The sequence below is a fragment of the Lithobates pipiens genome, unplaced genomic scaffold, assembly GCF_037356315.1.
Source record: "Lithobates pipiens isolate NorthernLeopardFrog02 unplaced genomic scaffold, aLitPip1_a1.2 Scaffold_18, whole genome shotgun sequence".
Lineage (NCBI taxonomy): Eukaryota > Metazoa > Chordata > Amphibia > Anura > Ranidae > Lithobates > Lithobates pipiens.
The window spans coordinates 112,187,146-112,210,873 of NW_027507758.1; the positions used below are offsets into that span (position 1 = coordinate 112,187,146).

Genomic DNA, 23,728 nt, shown 5'->3' on the forward strand with positions numbered 1-23,728 from the left:
TTCAGTTCTTTGATGAAACACCTCTGCAGAAGAAGTGTGTCATCCTATCCTACAATTTCACACGTCAGCTGCCCTGGTATCTTTCCCCTGGAGACCAGTTTCACGTTGCACTAATGAGCTGACACCTGTTAGAGTGGAGAAATCTGAACCTTGTTAGCAACTAGGCTCTCTCCAGAGGGTGTGCACAAAGAGCATTGTCATACTCACCTCCAACATGTCTGTACTGAGAACCTTGGCCGCAGCTGCGATAAAGTCCCCTATCAGCATGGTGAAGCCGGGCAAGCTGAGGAAAAAGAAACTGGACGAGCAGTGCTTTATGACGGTATTCACAATATCCTGAAAAATAAAAAGATAAAACAAAAAAAAAAAACTTAGTCCACAGACTTTGATTTAAATAGCACTTTTAATGGCAGCATGAATAAATTACACTGGAAGTCCCAAAAGAATACAGTCCGTTTTATACATATGTATTACAGCTCCAAAGCTTATGCTTGTCGCAAATTAATGTCTTCTGTCCGTCGACTAATAAGCTCCATAACAGAATACAGATTACAAAAAACGAGATTTTATTTTAAATAACATTTTTCGTTCCTGTGCAATTATTCTCTGCATGCACTAACCACAATTTTTTGGTCTGACATTTTATTTTCAAATGAGTATAGGATAGAGGCTTCAGTGATTTGGCAAGCTACATTTTCAAAATTGCTACCGTTCAGTTAAGAAATGGGACACTTTCATAGAATCGATCACTATGCAGCACTGCCAGGTGGCAGTCCAGCCAAACCCTATTTTTTTTTTTTTTTAGTTTTGGATAGGAACAATTAGATCCCCTAGCAAGTTCTCAATGTTGTGTGATTTTTTTTTTTTTACTTACCTAATAATTTTTAATTCTGTTAATTCAGTCTCGTGATTTACATATATAGATAAGATGATGTCACATTTATTTCATATTTGCAGCATCCTATGTCACCTTATTATCATACCCTCAGACTCAAGTCACAAAGCATGCACATTTGGATAAAGATATTTATTTTCAAAAAAGTCACATTTATTCACTGCTAAATCCAATGAGACTTGAATTACAGTAAAAAATAAAGTCCCTCACCCTTCTAAACATACAGTGCCTTCAAAAAGTATTTATACCCCTTAAAAAGTTCCACATTTTGTCATGTTACAACCTACAACGTAAATATGTTTTATTGGGATTTTATGTGGTAGACCAACACAAAGTGGCACATAATTGTGAACCGGAAGGAAAATGATAAATGCTTTTCAAAATTATTTACTAATATGTGAAAAGTGTGGGGTACATTTGTATTCAGCCCCCCTGAGTCAATACTTTGTAGAACCACCTTTGGCTGCAATTACAGCTGCAAGTCTTTTTGGGGATGTCTCTACCAGCTTTGTACATCTAGAGTGACATTTTTGCCTATTCTACTTTGCAAAATAGCTCAAGCTCTGTCAGATTGGATGGAGAGCGTCTGAACAGCAATTTTCAAGTCTAGCCACAGATTCTCATTTGGATTTAGGTCTGGACTTTGACTGGGCCATTCTAACAAATGAATATGCTTTGATCTAAACCATTCCATTGCAGCTCTGGCTGTATGTTTAGGGTTGTTGTCCTTCTGGAAGGTGAACCTCCGCCCCATTCTCAAGTCTTTTGCAAACTAACAGGTTTTCTTCTAAGATTGCCCTATTTTTTTATTTGGCTTCATCCATCATCTCTAACCAGCTTCCCTCCTTGCTGAAGAAAAGCATCCCTGCAATATGATGCTGCCACTGCCATGTTTCATGGGGATGGTGTGTTTAGGGTGATGTGCAGTGTTAGTTTTCCACCACACATAGCGTTTTGCTTTTAGGCCAAACTGTTTTTGTCTCATCTGACCAGAGCACCTTCTTTCACGTTTATTGTGTTTTCCACAAACTGCAAATGGGAATTCTTATGTCTTTCTTTCAACAAAGGGTTTCAATAAAGGCCAGATTTGTGGAGTGCACAACTAATAGTTGTCCTGTGGACAGATTCTCCCACCTGAGCTGTGGCTCTCTGCAGCTCCTTCAGAGTTACCATGGGCCTCTTGGCTGCTTCTCTAATTCATGCTCTCCTTGCCTGGCCTGTCGGTTTAGGTTGACGGCCATGTCATGGTAGGTTTGCAGTTGTGCCATACTCTTTCCATTTTCAGATGATGGATTGAACAGTGCCCCGTGAGATGTTCAAAGGTTGGGATATTTGTTTTATCACCTAACCCTGCATTAAACTTCTTCACAACTTTATCCCTGACCTGTCTGGTGTGTTTCTTGGCCTTCATGATGCGGTTTGTTCCCCAAGGTTCTCTAACAAACCTCTGAGGACTTCACAGAACAGCTGTATTTATACAGACATTAAATTACACACAGGTGGACTCTATTTACCAATTAGGTGACTTCTGAAGGCAATTGGCTCCACTAGATTTTAGTTAGGGGTATCAGAGTAAGGCCCCTTTCACACATGCTGTCCGATCAGATCTGTCAGTTTTTCAGGTGGACCTGATCGGACTCTCCATTCACCTCCATGAAGCAACGAATGTCAGCGGTGACATGTCCGCTGACATCCACCGTTATCTCCCGCATTGCATCTAACTCACAGGCAATTCACACTGCTCACTGCGAACCACCGTAGGTACCGATAAAAAGTTAAAGACACCACCAAATCAGTTCACAGAATGCTGTGCGAAATGTGGAATTGGGTTGCAGGGGTGTGACCACCTATGCGTTCTGATTCCAGTGTGGACCAAAAAAAAGACCCTGCACCATTTTTGGTGCGACTGCGATGCAATTTGAGCTATACAAACTGCATGACTAAATTTGCATTGCACAGACATCGCATGTGATGTGCATAGCAATGCAGTGTGAATCGCATGCAATGTCTGGCATCGCATGTGAGTGAACCCAGCCTAAATCACAAATGGACACTCTATTCCAAGTATCCTGGGTCAATCAACACAGTTGCAAATCTCAGTTGTTGAGTACACCTTGCTGCTCAGAGTAAAGGGGGCTGAATAAAAATGCATGCCACACTTTTCCGGTATTTATTTGTAAAACATTTTGAAAGCCATTTATCATTTTCCTTCCACTTCACAATTATGTGCCACTTTGACACACTTTCACACTGCTAGCTACAGCACTAAAAAATATTGCCTGTATAGTGCCTGAAAAAAGCAGCTCCATCCACTCCAGTGTGAAAGTCCGAGGGCTTTCACATTGGAGCGGTGTGCTGGCAGGGTGTCAGAAAAAGTCCTGCCAGCAGCTTCTTTGGAGCGGTGAACTCACCTCTCCTTCACCGCTGCTCCCCATTGAAATCAATGGGGCAGCGCTGCGATACAGGCGGCGTTTTTCGGGCGGATTTAACCCCTTTTCGGCCGCTAGCGGGGGGGTTAAATTCGAAAAGAGCCACTAAACCTATGGAAAAGTGACGCTAAAAATAGCGTCGCTTTGCCCGGGGTGGCTCAGTGTGAAAGCCGTCTGTGTTGGTCTATCACATAAAATACATTTACGTGTTTAGCTGTAATATGACAAAACATGGAAGATTTCAAGGGGTATGAATACTTTTTCAAGGCACTATATCTGAAAGACAGTTGCACATATACTATTTTCTGTAATAACACACTATAAGCTAACATTGATACCGCTGAACTTTCTTTGCCTTTGGAGCACTACGGTGGCTGGGTTTCTTCTGTTTATTCCCATATTTGTGTTTATCACAGCTGGACACCAGCAGCCCTGCTGCTGCAGACATTCTTATGGGACCTTGTGGTATTTGATGGCTACGTTGCTGGGATCTCATTAGTTCTGGTTACTCACGTACATTCACTATCTACTTTTCAAAATGAAGAAAAATAAAAAATAGAAAAAAATGAAGGGCTGCAATGCTTTTATTGCCACTAAAGGTGAATCTTTCTGCAGGCAAAATCCACGTCCCCCACCTCCTGCTGAGATGAAATGCACAATCTTTTTTCTGACATCTCGACAGATTGTGTTTTCACTGGACAAACAAACTGGCCTAAATGCTTCTTTCAGGTTAATGTGTAAACTGGTTTTAATCACTTCCTTTGATACATTTTTATGTCAATATCAGTCAAAGTAAACATTCTGAGAGTGAGCAGATGGATGCTGGGCCTCATAAAAAGTGTGCCGGGGCTGTGCGAGAGAGAACAAAAGACCCACCTTTTTCATAATTAAGGGGCTGATTAAAGCTGAGGGTTCCCCACAACACACCTGTAATTACTGACACAGCTAGGTATTGTACTGTGCCCTCATCTGTGCATTGCAGACAGCAAACTATATGCAGCAGATGGGAGCACGTATCTGTTGACATATGCTACAATAAAAGGCTTCGAACAAACCTGGCTACGGGAGGTGACAGAATGTAGCATATCTGAAGATTAATAACTCAAACAGCTATGCTGCTAAGTTTGCTCTGCCTGCTTTTACATCCATCTGTTGCCCATGGAAATTCAAACAAAAAATATATTATTTGAACCCATTAAGTAAGAAGCAAATGGCAAATCCTAGCACACAATATTTTAAACTTAAAAACTCATCTACATCAACTCAGAGTCTGTGAAAATAATATTGTTTTTATAGTGACGCTTTGAACGGTCAGGTACATTAACTGGTCCTGTGTGCGGTCACACATCCTCCTAAACAAGTCACAGCTAAGCAGATATGAAGCGGAGAAGTGGGGGGCTTCTGGAATGGATATAAAGACTGTTGTTGTTCTTCTGCTATTGCACCATCTGTGGAGCGGTGTTGTTTATCAGTATAATGTAGGTAGTAAGTGGGGATGAGATTTCAGATTAAACAAGAGTGTGACCTGAATAAAGCCTGCTTACCGAACAAATTGGCCTTTAATTGGCCAGTTTGTCCACCCGAATCCTTGAGGCCCCATTCACACCTAAATGTTTTGTAGCTTTCAGCTCGAAGCTCCAAAACGCTGGAGAAGAAAAAAATAAATAAAATAATATCAGTTATTCTCTGTGGAGACGGTTCACATCTTCACTCTAAGTTGCCTGAAGTTCAAAAAAGTTCTGGAGCTTATTTTGTAGCTTGAATCGGGCAGATTTGAGTGTTTTTGGACAGTTTTTATTCACATTTTGTAATGCGTTTTTTGCGATTTTTTCCCCTCAAATTAAAAAAATGTAGAAAAAAAAATAGTAGTAATATATGAATAAATCAATGAAAAATAAAGAACTAAACATTGAATCATACATTTATAAAAATAAAATATTAATAATTAATACATAAATAATAATGAATCCCTAACCTTTAAAAAAAAAAAGAAAAATATTAATAAAATAATAATAATAAACAATCACACCTGAACAAAAAAAAAAAATGCATTTCTAGTAACAAGAATAATACTAATTTATTCATTTATTTTGTGTTAGGGTTACGTTGTCAAGTTATTTTTTTTAATTGAACACAAAATCCGCTGGCTATGGAAGTTTACTACTGTTTACATTTGTCAGATACATGGTGAGCTGTTTGTACCCAATGAAACCCAACTGAATTCGGAACAGAAGAAGTAAAGAAAGATGACGAAGAAGGAAACCAGAAATGGAAAATAAAGGTGGGGTGGCTTGATGATTTAGTTGAATCTTTCATTTGAGTTGCTTTTTTCTTAGGCCTCGTGCACACTGGATGTTTTTACAGAAGCTGTTTTTGGCTTCAGATGTTTGTTTCCACAGTTTATAAACTCCCCATAATGTTATCCTATGTGTCCATGCACCCATAGGCTGTTAGCAGTTTTTGCCAGGGGCGTTTTTTTGGCTTTAAAAAACAAAACAAAAAAACTAGTGGGTTCTGAGAAGAGTTTTTCAGCTGTAAAAAACACTCTAACATCAAAAAACACCGATCAACACTCAAAAATGTGGCTCACCAGCATTTAACATTTATGATCCATTGAATAAAAAAAAAAAAAAATGTTTTTTTTAAATTGTTGAAAAACTCACTGCAAACCTGCTGGCGTTTCCATAACTTTATTTTAACGTCCAGTGCGCTTTAAAAAGAACTAATGTCCTCATTTTTACTGACAGTCTACTGACTGGAATGATACTAGCGGACTGGAGAAAAGCCAATGTAGCACCAATAATTAAAAAGAGCCCAAAATACATCCCTGGGGATTACACAACAGGTAGGCTAACATCAATAGTATGTAAGCTTTTGGAGGGGATATGGGACTATATACAAGATTTTAGCACTGAAAACGGTATCGTTAGCAGTAATCAGCATGGATTCAAAAGAATCGTTCTTGCAAAAACAAATTAATCTTCCATGAGGAGGTGAGTTGCCATCTAAATAAGAAGGCCCGTAGACATGGTGTATCTGGATTTTGCAAAAGCATTTGACACAGTTCCCCATAAACATTTACTGTACAAAATAAGGTCCGTTGGCATGGACCATAGGGTGAGTACATAGATTGAAAACTGGCTACAAAGGCGAGTTCAGAGGGTGGTGATAAATGGGGAGTACTTGGAATGGTCAGGGGTGGGTAGTTGGGTCCCACATGATTCTGTGCTGGGACCAATCCTATTTAGTTTGTTCAAAAATGACCTGGAGGATGGGGTAAACAGTTCAATCTCTGTATTTGTGGATGATACTAAGCTAAGCAGGGCAAAAACTTCTCTGCAGGATGTGGAAACCTTGCAATACGATCTGAACAAATTAATGAGTTGGGCAACTACATGGCAAATGAGGTTTAATGTAGAAAAATGTCAAATAATGCATTTGGGTGGCACAAATTTGAATGCAATCTATACACTGGGGGAGAAACTCTGGGGGAATCTAGAATGGAAAAGGACCTGGGAGTCTTAGTAGATGATAGGCTCAGCAGTGGCATGCGAAGCCAAGCTGCTGCTAACAAAGCAAACAGAGTATTGGTATGCATTAAAAAAAGGAATTAACGCCAGAGATAAAGCGATAATTCTCCCGCTCTACAAGACTCTGGTCCGGCCGCACCTGCAGTATGCTGTCCAGTTCTGGGCGCCAGTCCTCAGGAAGGAAGTACTGGAAATGGAGCGAGTACAAAGAAGGGCAACAAAGCTAATAAATGGTCTGGAGGATATTGGTTATGAGGAAAGGTTGAGAGCACTGAACTTATTCTATCTAAGAGATGCTTGAGAGGGGATATGATTTCAATTTACAAATACCGTACTGGTGACACCACAATAGGGATAAAACTTTTTTAAAAGGGAATTTAACAAGACACGTGGGCACTCATTAAAGTTAGAAGAAAAGAGGTTTAACCTTAAACTACATAGAGGGTTCTTTAGTTTAAGAGTAGCAAGGATGTGGAATTCCCTTCCACAGGCAGTGGTCTCAGAGGGGGGAATCGATAGTTTCAAAAAACTATCAAATAAGCACCTAAACGGCCACAACATACAGGGGTATACAAGGTAATACTGACATATAATCACACATAGGTTGGACTTTATGGACTTGTGTCTTTTTTCAACCTCTTCTACTATGCAACTATGGGAAAACTGGCATATTTGGCATCAGTGGTTTTCTTAGGTCCTGTTCACATTAAGTCATTTGGAATGGCCACAATTTTGACTGCAATTTCAACTCGCCTGCAAAAGGTACAACAAGTATTTGGGTGCCATTATTCTTGATGGCACTCCAAACTTGTCACAACTGTTGCCCAGCAAATCGTGAGTTTAATAATCACACTAAGCTTGTTGCCCAAAAAGGAGCAGGAGCTTCTTTTGGGTGAAAAATGCACATAGTGAAGCCTATTGAGGTGAATGTGCTGCCCGTGGAAACGTGTGTATATCAAGCATTTGGATTTGCAAGCGGCAACGCTCATTTCCCCAACGTGACATCTGAACAAGGCTTTAGTAAGGGTTCCTTCTGTGTTTTTATTTACTGCAAGTATTACTGTAATACAACAAGAAAATGTAGGTTTAACAAAATACTGCCTATCATTGTACTACGAAGCAGCAAGCTTGGTGTGATATCTCTCAGACCTCATGTACACTGCTGCTGGTTAACGGATGTTTAGGAGCAGTTGGGTGTTTTTTTTCCTGCTGCCCCTGAACTCTCCTCTATGTTATCTTACCAGTACATGTACACAGGGCCGTTTGGCACTTTTTACTCGGTTGAGTTTAAAAGCATTTTTTGGAGCGCATGTTCGGAGGCATTTGAAACACCAAATTCCTTGTACACGCATGTAAACGCGGTGACTCTTGTTTAGCCACTCTTTGTTTACAGGCGGTTTTCACTTTTGGCTATTTAAAACGCTTCTATTTGCAAATGTAGCATGTAAACGCGACAAACCGGATGTTTTAAACATCCGTTACTATCTGTCAAGTTAAATCGTTCAAGGGAGGTTGTAAAAATGTCCCGTGTACGTGAAGCCTCAGACTGTATTCTACTGCTATTAATTCAGTTATTTTATTTAGGATAAGAACTAATCAACTTTACGTATCAAAAACATCTGAAAAGAAAAGTGTGTGCACTGGCCTAGGCATCCAGTGAGATTCTATTTGTAACACAAACCAAACAAAAAGCCAAAATCTGTTTTCATTCTAGAAAACACTCTGATGTGTGCACAAATTATATGATCAGAGGTCTGTCACATAGTGATTTGCTATTAGGTCAAAACATTCCCTCGGTGTGATAATAACAAGCACCTCTGACTGCTGAAAGGGCTCATTACCTGCAATAAATATAATAATAATGAAAAAAAAAAATAGAAAACAGCCTGATAAATTAAATTGATGCTCAACATTGGAGGCATTGCCTGCTACCACAAGACCTTTAACAGATAGACCCCTCTCAGACTGCTGCTGTGATTTCACATAAATAAGATTCCTCTTTAAATCCATAGTAACTGTTCACATCACTGTGCTGCAGGTACGCTGCATTTTGAAAAGTCCTGCATTCCTTTTTTTCCCAAAAGCACACCTTCCGTTGTAAGGGCCAGTTCACACCAGATGTAGTCAAGTGCATTTTTTTTATGCATAAAAACGCAAGGAAAGTAGAATACATGGGTTCCAACGGCATAGTTCACACCAGTGCAGTCAGTTCTAGTGCGTTTCAGTTCCAGAAAAAAAGTAGAACATGCAGCATTTTTATGTACAGAACTGTACCGACCCCAGTAAAACACGTCAAAAATGCACTGAAATGGGTCAAAACCGCACAAACACATTACAACAAAAATAAATCTTGGGAAACCTTCGGAAAAGAGAACAAAAGGGGGAAAAAAAGCACTGGATCACATTGAAAATGCATAAAAAGCACACATGCAGAGTGCGTTTTTGTGGTGTGCACCATTTCTAAGTCAATAGGAACACATCAAACGTGCATCAAAAGTCATGTGCATGCGACTCAAAAATCACTTTTTTGAGGCACATGTCCATGTTTAACAGGTGCATGCTGGCCTTCAGGAAACCAAAAAGCACACAGTGATATGTGTCTTTGAAAAATGCACACAGTGTTTTTAAAGTGGTATTAAACCCAAAATCTAAAATGTAATTTATTGCAGTTTACCAATTGTTAGATGCGGTGGCTGCAATAGTTTTAATTTTTTTAGGCTGGGTTCACACTGCCACGCGGAGCAGCTCAGAGCAAGGAGTCTAGGGTGTCCCTGCTCACCATTTCAGGTCCGATTTTGGTCTGAAATGTTAGCTGAATTCGGACCTGAAATAGACCGGAAGACGCACAGGACTCCTGTGCAATTCGCTCCACAGTCGTCCTGGAGCTGTGTGAACCGGCTCCATAGAGAGCTGGTCACAGTCTCCTGACATGCAAATTGGATCCGGGGGGGAGAACCCACATCCAATTCACAAAAGTGTGAACCCAGTCTTAGGCTTTCTTCCCCTTCTGCTTTCCCTGTAGCCCAAAAATCTGCAAGGGAGCTTGTTTTTTTTTTAAAACCACAGACTTGCTGGCCAGATGACCAGATGAAAAAGTGAAAAAAAGAAAGCCTTAAAATGGTTCTAAAGGCTATGCATTCAATGCATTCAGTATGCAGCTCACCTTAATACTTATCTGAGCCTGATTGCGATCCAGTGATTTACAAAAGAGCAGTTGCTTCTCCGGGTCTCTGCCATCGGATCCCACTGCTGTCAATCAGAGCCAGCGAGAAGGGAGTGAAGGCGGGTTTAAGCTCCGTTCTGTGTTTTATGGACATACAAAGCGGGGCTCAGGCGCAAGCTTGCTTGCTATGGTGGCACTCTGAGAAGATAAGGAGTCAGGAGCCCCAGCAGGGGACTCGAGAAGAGGAGAATCAGGGCTGCCCTTTGTAAAAACACTGCACAGAGCAGGTAGGACGTTTGTCATTTATTTTTTTAAAACAACCTTTAATATGACTTTAAAAAATCTAATGTAGCCATTGCATCTAAAAAGTGGTAAGCTGCAATATAATAAAATGTTTGCTTTTGTGTATATTAGCACTTTAAGTAGAGCAGTGTGAAAGAGCTTTAAGGGCCCTTTCACACTGCTCCGCAGCTAAATTGCAGTAAAAAAAATATTTTGCTGCGTTTCTGGCGCTGTTGCTTTTGGGTTGCAAAACACACCAAAAATTCAAATCACGGTGTGTTTTTACTCCAATTTTGCTGGCATTTCCATTAATCTTAATAGGAAGCTGTGTTTTTGGTGCGGTTCCAAACCACACAGAGTATGTAGCAGGCAGGACTTTTAAAAAACCCACCGCCATTGTAACACAGCGGTGTGAAGAGTCCAATTGGATTTAAAGAGAAACATCTGCAAGATAAAAATGCAGGATCATTATATCAGTGTGGAAGGGCCCTTATCTTTAAGCCTTTAGGAGGAAGGTCAACTGCAAGTCAGATGCACCTGTGAAAAAACTCAGAACTCAAAAACATCTCAAACTGATCCGAATACACCTAAAAGCACACTGTATTTGCCCATCTACACAAGACATGGTGTATTGAGCAGAAAGGACACCCACTGGGGCAAACTCCCTTGTTCCCATACCTGAAACATGACAGAAACTAAACCCCCATACACACCATCAGATTTTCAGAAGCTGATATTCTAAAATTAAAGTGTAAATGTCTAATTTAGATAAGGTTCATTTTTTTAAAAATATGAAGAATAAAATTAAAATGAATGTAAAAGCTGCCAGAAACCTGACAATTTGTATTTTGCCTTTACAAAGTAAGACATGATTTTACCAGCTCTGTGAGAATTGACATACCATGAACATATGTTACTTATCTTCATGTTTGTAAAAGGGACAGGAAAAAAAAAATCACGTCATGCAAACAGACGCTCTGCCTTCCAGAATGCAAAGTGCAGGTCCTTAAACACAAGCTGCACTGAAAAGCATGCTGCCTAGTAAATGAATCACCTTAATTGAATGCTACTGTATGTACACAGTGACTGGAAAAACACAGCCAACAAGGAAGAAACATATGGTGGTGGCAACAGAAATTGGTTTACTAATTTGAGCAACGTTGTTTCTGCAGCACTTTCATAATTGACCTTTAGAGCGATAAATGTGTAAAATAATTTTGTTTATTATTGGCTGCAAAGCTATCGGCAATTACGTGGAATGAAATGGTACGACGGAGGAAGGATGCGTTCTGCAAGCATTTCCATTGTTTACATAATTGCACAGCTATAATTTGGTGCTTGTGTTGTTATGGAAAAGTATTAAACAGGAGGAGAAAAAAAAATAGAGCCATTATGAACCATTTTCAATTTAAAATGAAAATTCTGTGGTAGCAGAATGGGAATGGTACCCTAGGTGTGCCAGCTTCAGATGATTAACTGGGTGAGTGACAGTGGACTTAACCCTCTCGGCCCCGTGTGCCGCCGTCACGCTCCGACATTCAGGACTACAGAGGTTTAACAGAGCTCAGGAGGTGATAATGAATTAAGCAGGACAATTACTACACAGGGTTTCACAATCTCCAGCATAGAAGGAAAAGACAATGAGCAAACGCACGAATGATTGTGGACGCTAAAAGGTCAAAGGAAGATAAATATGCAAGCGTATGGCTATTTTTAACCTGATATTTTTGTGCAGGGGGAAAATGATTACTGCAGTGTAACCAAATAGACCTTTAATCTCTTTCTCAGAAGCAGGGCAAGCTGTTCTTTTTTTTTTAATTAGTAATCTGGAAAAGGGTATTTCGGAAAAAAGAAAATATAACATACATGGCTCAGTTATAGTTTTTTAAATTTGAAAATACTTTCATAAATGCGCTGTGGGAATGTTAAAAGTTCAAGGTCAACAATGTTTGGGGTTTAAAATACAAACAACCAAAGAAAACTGCTCTAGGCAGACATCTCATAATGCATCCCACCTGCTAATGGAAACAGGTGTTGGCTCTGCATATAGGAATGAATCGAAGAATAGACTGGACAGCCGCACTCTGTTGACACCTTTATTGAAGACGGTTTAAAAATGATTTTGGTACAAAGACATCAGAGGCACAGGATCAATGAAAAGCTAACATGTTTCACACCACTATAGGGTGCTTAGCCATAGCTCATTAGAGTCAGGTGTGTGCTAGGATTAGAGTCAGGTGTGTGCTAGGATTAGAGTCAGGTGTATGAATAACCAATTATACCAAGCAGGTGCCAATGATCATCAATTCCATATGTAGGTTGAAACACAGTCATTACCTGAAACAGAAAAAGTTGTGTAGGAGACTTAAAACTGGGTGAGGAACAGCCATACTCTGCTACTAAGGTGAGGTTGTGGAAGTTTCATGTTACAGGTCATGCATCACGGCAGGACTGAGTACACAAAGTAGGTTATACTGCATCAGCAAAGTCTCTCCCAGGAAAGGAATTCAAAGCAGACTGAGGTTTCAAGATGTGCTGTTATGCAAGCTCTTTTGAAGAAGTACAAAGAAACAGGCAATGTTGAGGACTGTAGACATAGTAATTGGCCAGCTAAGATTAATTCCCTTTGCTTACTTCCCTTTGACATCAGAAGATGTCCAGCGGTGCCATCGGCACATAACTGGCAGAAACCAGTGGGACCCAGGTACACCCATCTATTTGCCCGGGAAGTCTAGACAAAAGTGATCTTCATGGAAGAATTGTGGCCAAAAAGCTATACCGACATGGAAACAAGATCAAGCAACTCAACTACACACAAAAACATAGGAAAGGTGCTCTGGACTCACAAGTCAAAATTTTTAATAAATCGAAGAAAAGACTGGACGGCCGCACTCTGTTGACACCTTTGTTAAAGGCCTTTAAAAATTCTTCTGGTACAAAGGCATCGGAGGCACAGGATTAATGAAAAGCTGACATGTTTCACACCACTATGGGGTGCTTGACTACATGTCCCCCTTTGAGGAGATGTAGCTGATCGGCTCTCCTCTCCTCACACTCAATGAGAGGCAAGGAGAGCCGATTACCGACACCTCCTTGTTTACATGTGACCGGCTGTGATTGGACACAGCCGATCACATGGTTAAAGAGCCGCGGCTCTTTATACAGATCAGGGTCGTGCCGTGTCCTAGCAACAGCCGCTCGGCATCCCAGAACAAAAGCTGCACCGCTCTGCCAACATTTGACGGTTGGCGTGCAGCAAGCAGTTAAAGGGCCTTTTTTTTTTATTGCATTTTAGTGTAAATATGAGATCTGAGGTCTTTTTGACCCCAGATCTTATATTTAAGAAGTCCTGCCATGCTTTTTTCTATTACAATAGATGTTTACATTCCTTGTAATAGGAATAAAAGTGACCATTTTTTCTTTAAAAGAACAGTGTAAACATAATAAATAAAAAGTAAAATAAATAATAAAAACATTTTTTATTGCACCCCGTCCTGCCGAGCTTGCGTGCAGAAATGAATGCATACATGAGCAGCGTCCACATATGAAAACAGTGTTCAAACCACACATGTGAGGTATCACTGCAATCAGAGAGAGAGCCCTAGACCTCCACTGTAATACAAAACATGCAACCTGTAGAATTTTTTAAACATCGCCTATGGAGATTTTTAAGGGTAAAAGTTTGTCGCCATTCCACGAGCGGGCGCAATTTTGAAGCGTGACATGTTGGGTATCAATTTACTCGCTGTAACATTATCTTTCACAATATAAAAAAAAATTGGGCTAACTTTAATGTTGTATTCAAAAAGTGTATTTTTTTCCCCAAAAAAGTGCTCTTGTAAGACCGCTGCGCAAAAACGGTGACAAAGTATTGCAACGACCACCATTTTATTCTCTAGGGTCTTAGAACTTTCAGTTCAAAGTAATTACCTAGCAAAAAAACATGATTTTAACTTGTAAACACCAAATCTCAAAACAAGGCTCTGTCCTTAAGTGGTTAAAGGATCTGCAGGAATATCTGGGAAGTACTGACTGAGTGGTACAATCTCCTGTATTATTCATATGGGGTAGAGTGACAAGACAGAAGCCAAGAAAAACATCCAAGTCCAGCTAAATTTTGGAAAAAAAAACATCTGAAGTCTCCCAAAAGCATGTGGGAAAATGTGTTATGGTCCGATGAAACCAAGGTTGAACTTTTTGACTATAATTCCAATAGATATGTTTGGTGCAAAAACAACACTGCACATCACCAAAAGAATACCATACTCGCAGTGAAGCATGGTGGGGCTGTTTTTCTTCAGCTGGATCAGGGGCCTTAATTAAGGTAGAGGGAATTATGAACAGTTCCAAATACCAGTCAATATTGGCACAAAACCTTCAGGCTTCTGATAGAAAGCTGAACATGAAGACCAACTTTCCAGTACTTTCAGCATGACAACGACCCAAAGAAAACATCCTAATCAATAAAGGAATGGCTTCAGCAGAAGATTAAAGTTTTGGAATGGCCCAGCCAGAGCCCAAATCTGTGGGGTGATCCGACGAGGGCTGCGCACAGGAGATGACCTCGCAATCTGACAGATTTGGAGTGTTTTTGCAAAGAAGAGTGGGCAAATATTGCCAAATCAAGAAGTACCATGCATACCCAAAAAGACTGAGTGCTGTAATAAAATCAAAAGGTCCTTTAACAAAGCGTTAGTTTAAGGGTGTGCACACTTATGCAACCATATTATTTTTTCTTTTATTTTTACTTCCTTCCACCTAAAAGATTTCAGCTTGTTGTTCAATTGAGTTGTACAGTTTATAGGTCACATTAAAAGGTGGAAAAAGTTGTAAAATGATTTATCTTTGTCTCATTTTTTTACATCACAAAAACCTGACATTTTAACAAGGCTGTGTAGACTTTATATATCCACTGTATAGATACACTGGAGATTAAACTAGAGAACAACCTACAATTTCCTAAATGTCAATGTCACTGCTTAGTCCTATTAGAAATGAGTGAAATAGAAGTTTTGTTAAGCACATTTCATGATTTACATATATTTTGAAGCACAGAATAAAAAACTTCAATGAGATTTGAAAAAGAACATTGATTAAAATTAGAGAACACTTTCAGATACCTCCCAGTTATTGGTGTTAATCTGGCATCTAGTGCTAATTTCTTAAATTTTCTGACAAACCTTTTTTTTTAATTGCATCCTAACTTTCCAGGTTTCACTGACTTTACAAGATGGCGAGCCATTCTAAAGTGACTGAATCCCTCCAGCAGCAGGTTGTCCATATGAAGGGATGACTTTTTCAACCATTGCAAGAGAAAGTAATCGTTCCAAATCTGTGATGTCTACAATATTGCATCTTTACATCACAAACTCATTCAAGTCCTTCAAGAAGGCTGGTTGTCCATGAAAGACAAATGCAAGAGAGAGGACAGGATAATGCGGAGAATCTCAGTGGGCAATCGGTTTAACACTACAGCTGTGATTGCTCGGCAGTTCAGCACTGAATAGAGTAAGGATCTGTCTCGTCATACAATGGGGGTTATTTATGAAAGACAAATCCACTGTGCACTGCAAGTGCACATGAAAGTGCATTGAAAGTGCAATGAGCAGTGGGCACAATAAGGAGCCCACAACATGGGATTGTGGCCGCCAACGGAGTGGATAAAAAAAAAGTATATTTATATGACTTAATAAAGAGAAAAAAAAAGCGGACTTGTCACGAGGCAACAAGCGCGAAAAACATTTTTCCACAGGTACAGGAGGTTATATAAGTACCTGTGTGACAGACAGCTCACAGATGCCCTGTCAGGACATAAAGTCCCTTGTTAGGAGAGTCCTTGAAAGGGCTGAAGCGGAGGGTGGCAATGAGTGGCTCCAGCGGTGTCTGGCACTCACTGAAGAAGTGTCTGGAGCAGCTGCAGCGGAGTCTCACCCGGCACGGAACATGACTGAATTGTCAGCTGAATCCCGTCCAGCCCCCCGCCTCAATTCAGTGCTTGCCGGCTCGCTCTATACAGAGGAGCTTACCTCTGGAACACACAGCCACAGAAGAAGCAGCAATGAGGGAAAAGCGGTCTCAACATGCAGCTGAGCAAGAGGATTCCTTTGGTGGAGCTCTGAGGGGGGAGTCAACGCGGCAAGAGGAACAGACGAGCTTTATCTCCTTCTATCCGCCGCAGCAGAGGTAGAGGCCAGGCATGCCACTCTTCAGCATCGCTTATCGAATCCCCTGGTAGAGAAGAGCTGTCACCACCTAATTTAAGCTACGCTCCTCCTGCCTCTCCGCATAGGAATGTAGATACACCCAGAGCAGTGTCATCTCCTAGCGCTGCTGGGATTTGTCCCAGGCAGGTAACTCAGGTTGATATCTCGGCATCACAGGCATCCAGGCCATCCAGGCCGGATGCAGTGAGGGCCCCTATGTCTCACTCCTCCCTTACAGGTGCAGATGTCAGCCAAGTCTCAGCACAAGGAACACATATTCCAGTTGTTTATAATTATCCTGAAACCAACTATGCAGGCGAGTCTGCTCAAACTGAACTAATTAACCAGCTGCTTGTCTCTTTAGCCAGATTCAATGAAAATGTATCTGTCAATCGTTCTACTGCTGTATGCCCTTCTTCAGCGAATCTATGGTCAGGTAATTCAGTAACTCATGTTAATCCTGTTTCTACCAGTACAAATATTTCTGTCTTTATGCCTGCTTCTGAGACATGTTTTAAAGAGGTTCTTCCTTGTGAAATGTCACCTCTGGGTTTTCATTTGCCTTTAAATTTAAAAGAAAAAATATGGAAAGGTGAATTTTTAGATCTATTGTCTTTAATACCTATTTCAAAGGAATTCCTTACAAAATCAGATAAGAGGTCTGAAGATAGTACTGACGACAGGCACCGCCCTGTTTCTAGAGCTTTTTTTTTTATTTGGTTGCAGGCCTTCTGCATTTTCTCTGCGATAATGGGTGTGAAACATCCGGAAAAATGCCCCGACAGGGAGAAAGCACAGTTAATAATTGATGGTTTTTCTACAGGTTTTAAACTTCCTATCTTTGCAGGTTCCAGTTGCAAATTATCAAAGGATTTAATATCAGTTTTTCTCCATAGTGATATAGTAAGGGATAAATTATTGAAAGAAATTTTGGCTAATAGGATTGCAGGTCCCTTCTTAGCCCATCCATTTGTTAATTTTCGAGTCTCAGCTTTAGGTTTAGTCCCAAAAAAGGAAGCCAACGCTTACCGTCTGATTCACCATCTTTCATTCCCTGTAGGTAATTCTCTAAATGACGAAATTGACCCAGCATCTGTTTCCGTTAAATATGCAACTTATGACAATGCTATTCAAATAATTAAAACGTTTGGACGTGGTGCTTTATTAGCCAAAGCTGACATTCAGTCAGACTTTAGATTACTGCCCATTGCTCCAGAATCTCATAATTCTTTGGGTTTTTGTTTTGAGGGTTATTTTTTCTGTGACAAATGCCTCCCCAATGGGTTGTTCATTGTCATGTTATTATTTTGAAATCTTTGCTTCATTTCTTCAGTGGGTGTTAATGTTTGAATCTGATCACACTGGGATAATTCACTATCTAGATGATTTCCTTTTTATTGGTCCTCCAAGACCTATGGTTTGTTCCTTAATTCTTAAATTATTTTTATTTTTCTGTATAGCTGAATATTTCGGTGTCCCTTTAGCGATTGAAAAAACTTCTTTTCCTTCGCCTATTATTGAATTTTTGGGTATTAAAATGAATACTTTATTATTTCAATTTGAATTACCTGCTGTTAAAATCTGCAGACTACAATCCCAAATTTCATTCTTTCTGCGCTGAAATAAGATTTTACTTAAGGAGCTTCAATCTTTTTTGGGTCTTCTGGCCTTTGCTACACACATAATGCCTATGGGAAGAATATTCTCCAGAAGGTTATCTTTAGCTATGTCCGGTCTTAAATCGCATTTTTCCCATATCAGGTTGACTTGCGATCTCAAAGACGATTTATTAGTATGGTCCCAATTTCTTTAAGATTATAATGGCAGATCTTTTTTCCAGGATGATTTTGTGTTTGCAGCCTATTTAGAGTTATTTACAGATGCCGCTGGCTCACACAGGTTTGCGGCTATTTTCTGTTCCCACTGGTGTTCGGGTTAATGGCCTCCCCTTTGGGTCTCTAGTAAAATGACAAAGACAAAGAATGAAGTTTTATTGGAGTTTTATTGGAGCTCTTTCCAATTGTAGTTGCCTTAGAAATTTGGGGTAACCAATTTTCTAACAGACTTATTATTATTAATACGGATAATAGAGGTGTATTATTAGCCTTGAACTGCCTTTCTTCAAAGTCCTTGTTGGTCATAAAACTTTTACGTCATTTAGTCCTTTTATGTTTAAAATTTAATATTAGGGTTAAGGCAAAGTATATACCAGGAAAGCTCAATGTCATCGCTGATGCCTTATCTCGATTCCAGATGGCCCGTTTCAGACAGCTGTTGCCTTGGGTACCGTTGCCCGAGTCATCTTTGGGATCTGATTTGAATCCAGTATTTTCGGCTATAAAAAATTTGATCGCTCCTAGAACATGGACTGACTACTCAGTTACATGGGAAAAATGGCTGAAATTCAATTTGGAGTTTGGTTCTCCTGGATTACCTCCGTCTGAGAGTTCGATTTTGGTTTTTCTTTGCTCTTTAATGCAGTTAGGATTTTCTTTTAATCATATTAAAAAGATCCTAGCCGGAGTTTCCTTTTTCTTTAAACTTCATAATTTCCCAGCCTGTAACAGTTTCTTTTCAGTCAGACAAGCATTGAAGGGTTTAAGAAAAGTTACGTTGGTTCCAGATTTGCGCAGGCCTATTACTTTAGATATTTTATCCATGCTGTGTTTGGCTACTACTTTTGTCTGCATTTCAGTTTACGAGGCTCTATTATTTCACACTGCTTTTGTTTCAATGTTTTTTGTAGCCTTTCGTATTTCTGAAATGCTGCCAAATAACAGAGTATGGAAGGTTTACTATTATCAGAAGTTTCTATTCTGGAAGATAAGGTTCTTATTTTTATTAGAAGGTCTAAAACAGATAGGACAGGTAAAGGCCGGTGGCTCAATCTATTTGCTTGTGGTGACTCCATCCTTTGTCCTATGTTAATTCTCAAAAAATACATGGATGCCAGACCAGCTTCCGGACATAAATGTTTTGTACACATAGATTCTTCCCCTATGACAAAATTTTCATTTTCTGCAGTTCTGAAATGTTGTTTTTCCCATTTAGGTCTTTCTCTTTAAATTCTCTTTGCATTTGTTTAGGATTGGAGCCGCCACTGAAGCCGCTAGATTGGGTCTAAGTGATACAGTCATTATGAGATTGGGTAGATGGGAATCTAGTAGATTTAACATTTACATTCAACCTAATTTATCTCTTTAATTTTTAGGTGAAAAATCTGTCATTTGGATAGTTGGCCATTCTTATATTTACTGGGCGTTGCTATGGTTCCAACCTATCGTTACCTTCAGATAAGTTTCATATTCTTTGGAAGGGCATTCGTGGTCTACAATGGAATAATTTGTTCTTTCATCTTTCTGATTTATTTCTTTCTTGGCCTTCTCCATCTGTTATAATTCTGGACCTCGGAGGTAACGATGTTGGTAAATTAAAAACTTTAGAATTGATGTTTTTAATGAAACAAGATTTGCATCGATTGAAGTTAGTTTTTCCTAATACTCGTATTTTTTCTGAAATTATTTTTTGCTTGTCCTGGTTATATTTGCAAGGTGGTAGACCGCTTGAGAAGATTAAGAGGAGAGTTAATCACTCAATTGAAAAGTTCCTGCCAAGGATTGGGGGGGATCTCTTTCCGTCATGTTGATCTGGAAGGAGGTTTTCCCGGTGTCAGGGCTGGCTTAGCCCTTCCTCCTCTGGGCTGGCCGCTCAGCTGTCGGCTAATTGCCAGCTCTCTTCTCTTTCCACAGTTACCAGCTGTTCCAGATGATGCTCGTCTGACCTGCCTATTTAAAGCCTTCCAGCTCACTCTTTCCTTTGCCTTCGCATTGGTCACATCACAAGGAACCACCTCCTGCTGTTTGTTTCAAGATTGGCTTACGGATATCCCTCCTGGCTTCTTATCCTTCTTGCAGTTCCTCTCCTTGGATCCCTGACGTCTGGACTGGCTGATTACCCAATCTGGTTTATGAACTTTGGACTGGCTGACTACCCGATATGGCTACTGGACTCTGGCTATGCTTGACTACACTTTTTTCTATTTAACTTTTTTATTTTTATTAATAAACAAGTGTGATTTGATTGTACTTCTGTCTCAGTCTGTTTCATGGTTTCTGACACCCGGTCTTTATAGACAAGATGGTGATCATCTTTCAGATGTAGGTTTAAACATCTTTAACCTAGGTCTTCAAAATAGCATTGAACAGGCCACGGTGCTGGGGTAGCCATTTTTGTTTTCAACAAACCCGGCTGGTGGGGACTTTGTTTTTATAAATTGATTCATTTGTAGCTCGAGTTCTATGACTGAATGAATTTAGAATTTGTTTTAAAAGTTAAAATGTTAAAAATGTAATTTATTTATTCTTTCACTGTTTTATTTTTAATAAAGTTATTTGATTAATTTTAATACCAATAAAGGTGCCGCGGCCATTTAAATCACCAATTGCTGTTTGCTGTGTGTTTTTAATCTAAACATAAGAAAAGTGTGACCTACAATCCCATGAAAGTGCACTTGGAAGTGCAGTTGCTCTAAATCTAAGGGGTAGCTTAGCAGAAAGAATCAAAAGGCTAGACTAACCTTTGCTGAGGAGCATGTTGGTGAACAGAGGAGAACTAGTCCAAAGTTGACTTTAGTGAAGAAAGCAAGTTTAAATATATTTGGGTCTGATGGTAAACATTATGTTTGTCGTCAAACTAGGAAAAGATGGAATCCAAACTGTGTAAAGAAGTCAGTGAAACGTGGATGGGGAAGCCTCATAGTTTAGGGAATGATTTCTGCAGCAGGAGTTGGGTCTCTTATACAGCTACATGGCAGAGTGAACACAAATGTTTATCAGGACCTTCTTTGACAGAATGCAGTTCCCTGCGCTCATCACACAATGGGCCAACAATTTTTATGCACGGTAATGGCCCCTGTCACAAAGCAAAATGGGTAAAGCAGTGCCTTGAAGCTGAAAACATTGAAATAATGAAATGGCCAGCCCAGAGTCCTGATCTAAACTCAATAGAAAACCTCTGGAAAATCTTTGGCGACAAAGTTACGGCCAAGAAACCCACTACAGTCACCGAACTGTGGAAGAGACTTGAAGAAGAGTGGAACAAAAATAACACCACAGCAGTGAGAGAGATTAGTGATGTCTTGTGGCCACAAATGTGCTGAAGTAATTCAATTCAAGGGCCACTTCCTACTAATTGTTGATTGTTGTAATAAACAGAAATTTTTGTTGTAATCTTTCTCCAAGCTACAGACATTGCTGTTCTACAAAATTAAGGTTATTTTTGTTGATATGTCTAGGTTATTTTGAAAAACACAGTTCTATTAGCATGGTATAGCCACAACACAAATTCCATCAAATATTTCTGAAAAAATCAACTGCTCATAAATTGTTCTCCAATTTAGATCATATATATATATATATATATATATATATATATATATATATATATATATATATATATATATAGAGAGAGAGAGATATAGATATAGATATTGATTTTATTAATTTTTATATTTATTTTTATTTAATTTTTTTTAGATTCAAATCTAGGAACAAATCTTTTTAATGTATGTTTTGCGGTCTTACTAATGTGTGGGGGGTGAGTTTGGCTGGAGCGGCCTCCTGGGAATATTTTATCTGTTAGTTTTAGACTTTGAAGCCTTGGGTGAGCCACTCACACAGACTTTTTGAGTCATTTTGTATTACCATTTTTGTTGTTGCCTTGGTTGCCCCTGCGTGGGGGATGATTGTGTTTTTGAAATTCCAATAAAAAGAATAAAAAAAAAGGGGGGGGGGGTTATCTTTAGCACTGCACTGGTATTTAGCGCTGGCTATATTGTGGAAGCACCTTTTTACAGGTATCTTTTCTGATGATTTAAAGCCAATGCTGATAGTTAATCACAGACCTACAGCTTTAAAATGGGTGGTGATGCTACTGGGATAGAAATCCAGATTCCATAACCTCTCAAGCACAGAGTTGGCTATAAGCATTAGTGAGTGAGAATGAGAATTATGTAAAGTAATCTAATCACTAGAAGCATCAGTTATATAGTAGCAGATGAATACCTATGTATTTTAGGCTGTGATTGTAACGGTTATTGCTAATGCATTTTTATATGTCTGTTGGATTTGCTAGCTGTCACCTCTATCACAGCTTCTTTTGATAAATGGTGATAAATTGGATAAAGAAATTAGACATTTGCTACATACAGGAAAAAAATGGAAGGCTTCATTTCAGAACTTAGTCATAACATTATCTGATAAAAATGGGAGTGGTATACCGCACTAATAAACCAAAACTGACAAAAAAAAGCAGAGACACAAAAACATGAGATATATTCATGCACACAACAAATATTAAAAGCAAAGAAGTGGCGCGAATTTCAATGAATATAAATGAACCAAATTCTAAGAAAAAAAACAAAAACATATAGAACACAGTAGGTGAATATATGATTAACAATAACATGATAATAATGTGAAAGAGTGTTGATAAAAAAAAAAAAAAGTCTCTGAAAGATAAAAAGTGAAGAGAGTTCTGCAATGAGAAAGTTCCAGCAGGATGGAAATTTTCCGGGACTTTCACCACCATCAAGGGAAAGAATATGGAGATCTCTGTGTGGCAATCACTCAAAGAAGTGGGGACTCTTACAGGCAGGAGTGGACCCCCTGTAGCAGTGGGGTCACACACACCTGCAGATATAGCCCTCTGCGGGGTCTAGGATGGATCCTGGCTCGGGAATACACTGGCACTCTGAGAGTGTCCTTCCTCGTATGCAGCTACCGTCCAAATGCCTTCCTCAAGATCCGGGTTATCCGAGATAGCATGGAGCAAATAGAGGAATAAAGGCTCCCATAGTGCATTATCTTTAAAACTTTGTTTATTGCTAAAAAGCTTAGGTTGGATGTACATACATTATAAAAATGCTTGCCGGCAAACAAAATTCAAACACCCACACTTCCGGGGTCACATGGGGCGTGATGACCTCAGCGTGTAGCTCTGCCCATTCACATGCGTTATTGTTAATCATATATTCACCTTTTGTGTGCTATGTGTTTTTGTTTTGTCATTTTTTCTTACAGGTTGGTTTATTATATTCATTGAAATTAGCGCAACTTCTTTGCTTTTAACCACTTCAGCCCTGGACCATTTGGCTGGCCAAAGACCGGAGCACTTTTTGCGATTATGCACTGCATCGCTTTAACTGACAATTGCGCGGTCATGCGACG

The 23,728-nt window shown here is 39.6% G+C and overlaps 1 protein-coding gene across 4 annotated transcripts in view; it reads right to left on the bottom strand.

The window, feature by feature from the left end:
• The window catches only part of RALGAPA2 (Ral GTPase activating protein catalytic subunit alpha 2), a 529,040-nt gene that overhangs the window by 291,722 nt on the left and 213,590 nt on the right, over positions 1-23,728 (bottom strand). For all 4 annotated transcript variants that reach the window (XM_077486017.1, XM_077486019.1, XM_077486020.1 and 1 more), the window contains one exon: positions 208-336. In XM_077486017.1, coding sequence (XP_077342143.1) covers positions 208-336 — 129 coding nt within the window. The remainder of the gene's footprint in view (positions 1-207; positions 337-23,728) is intronic.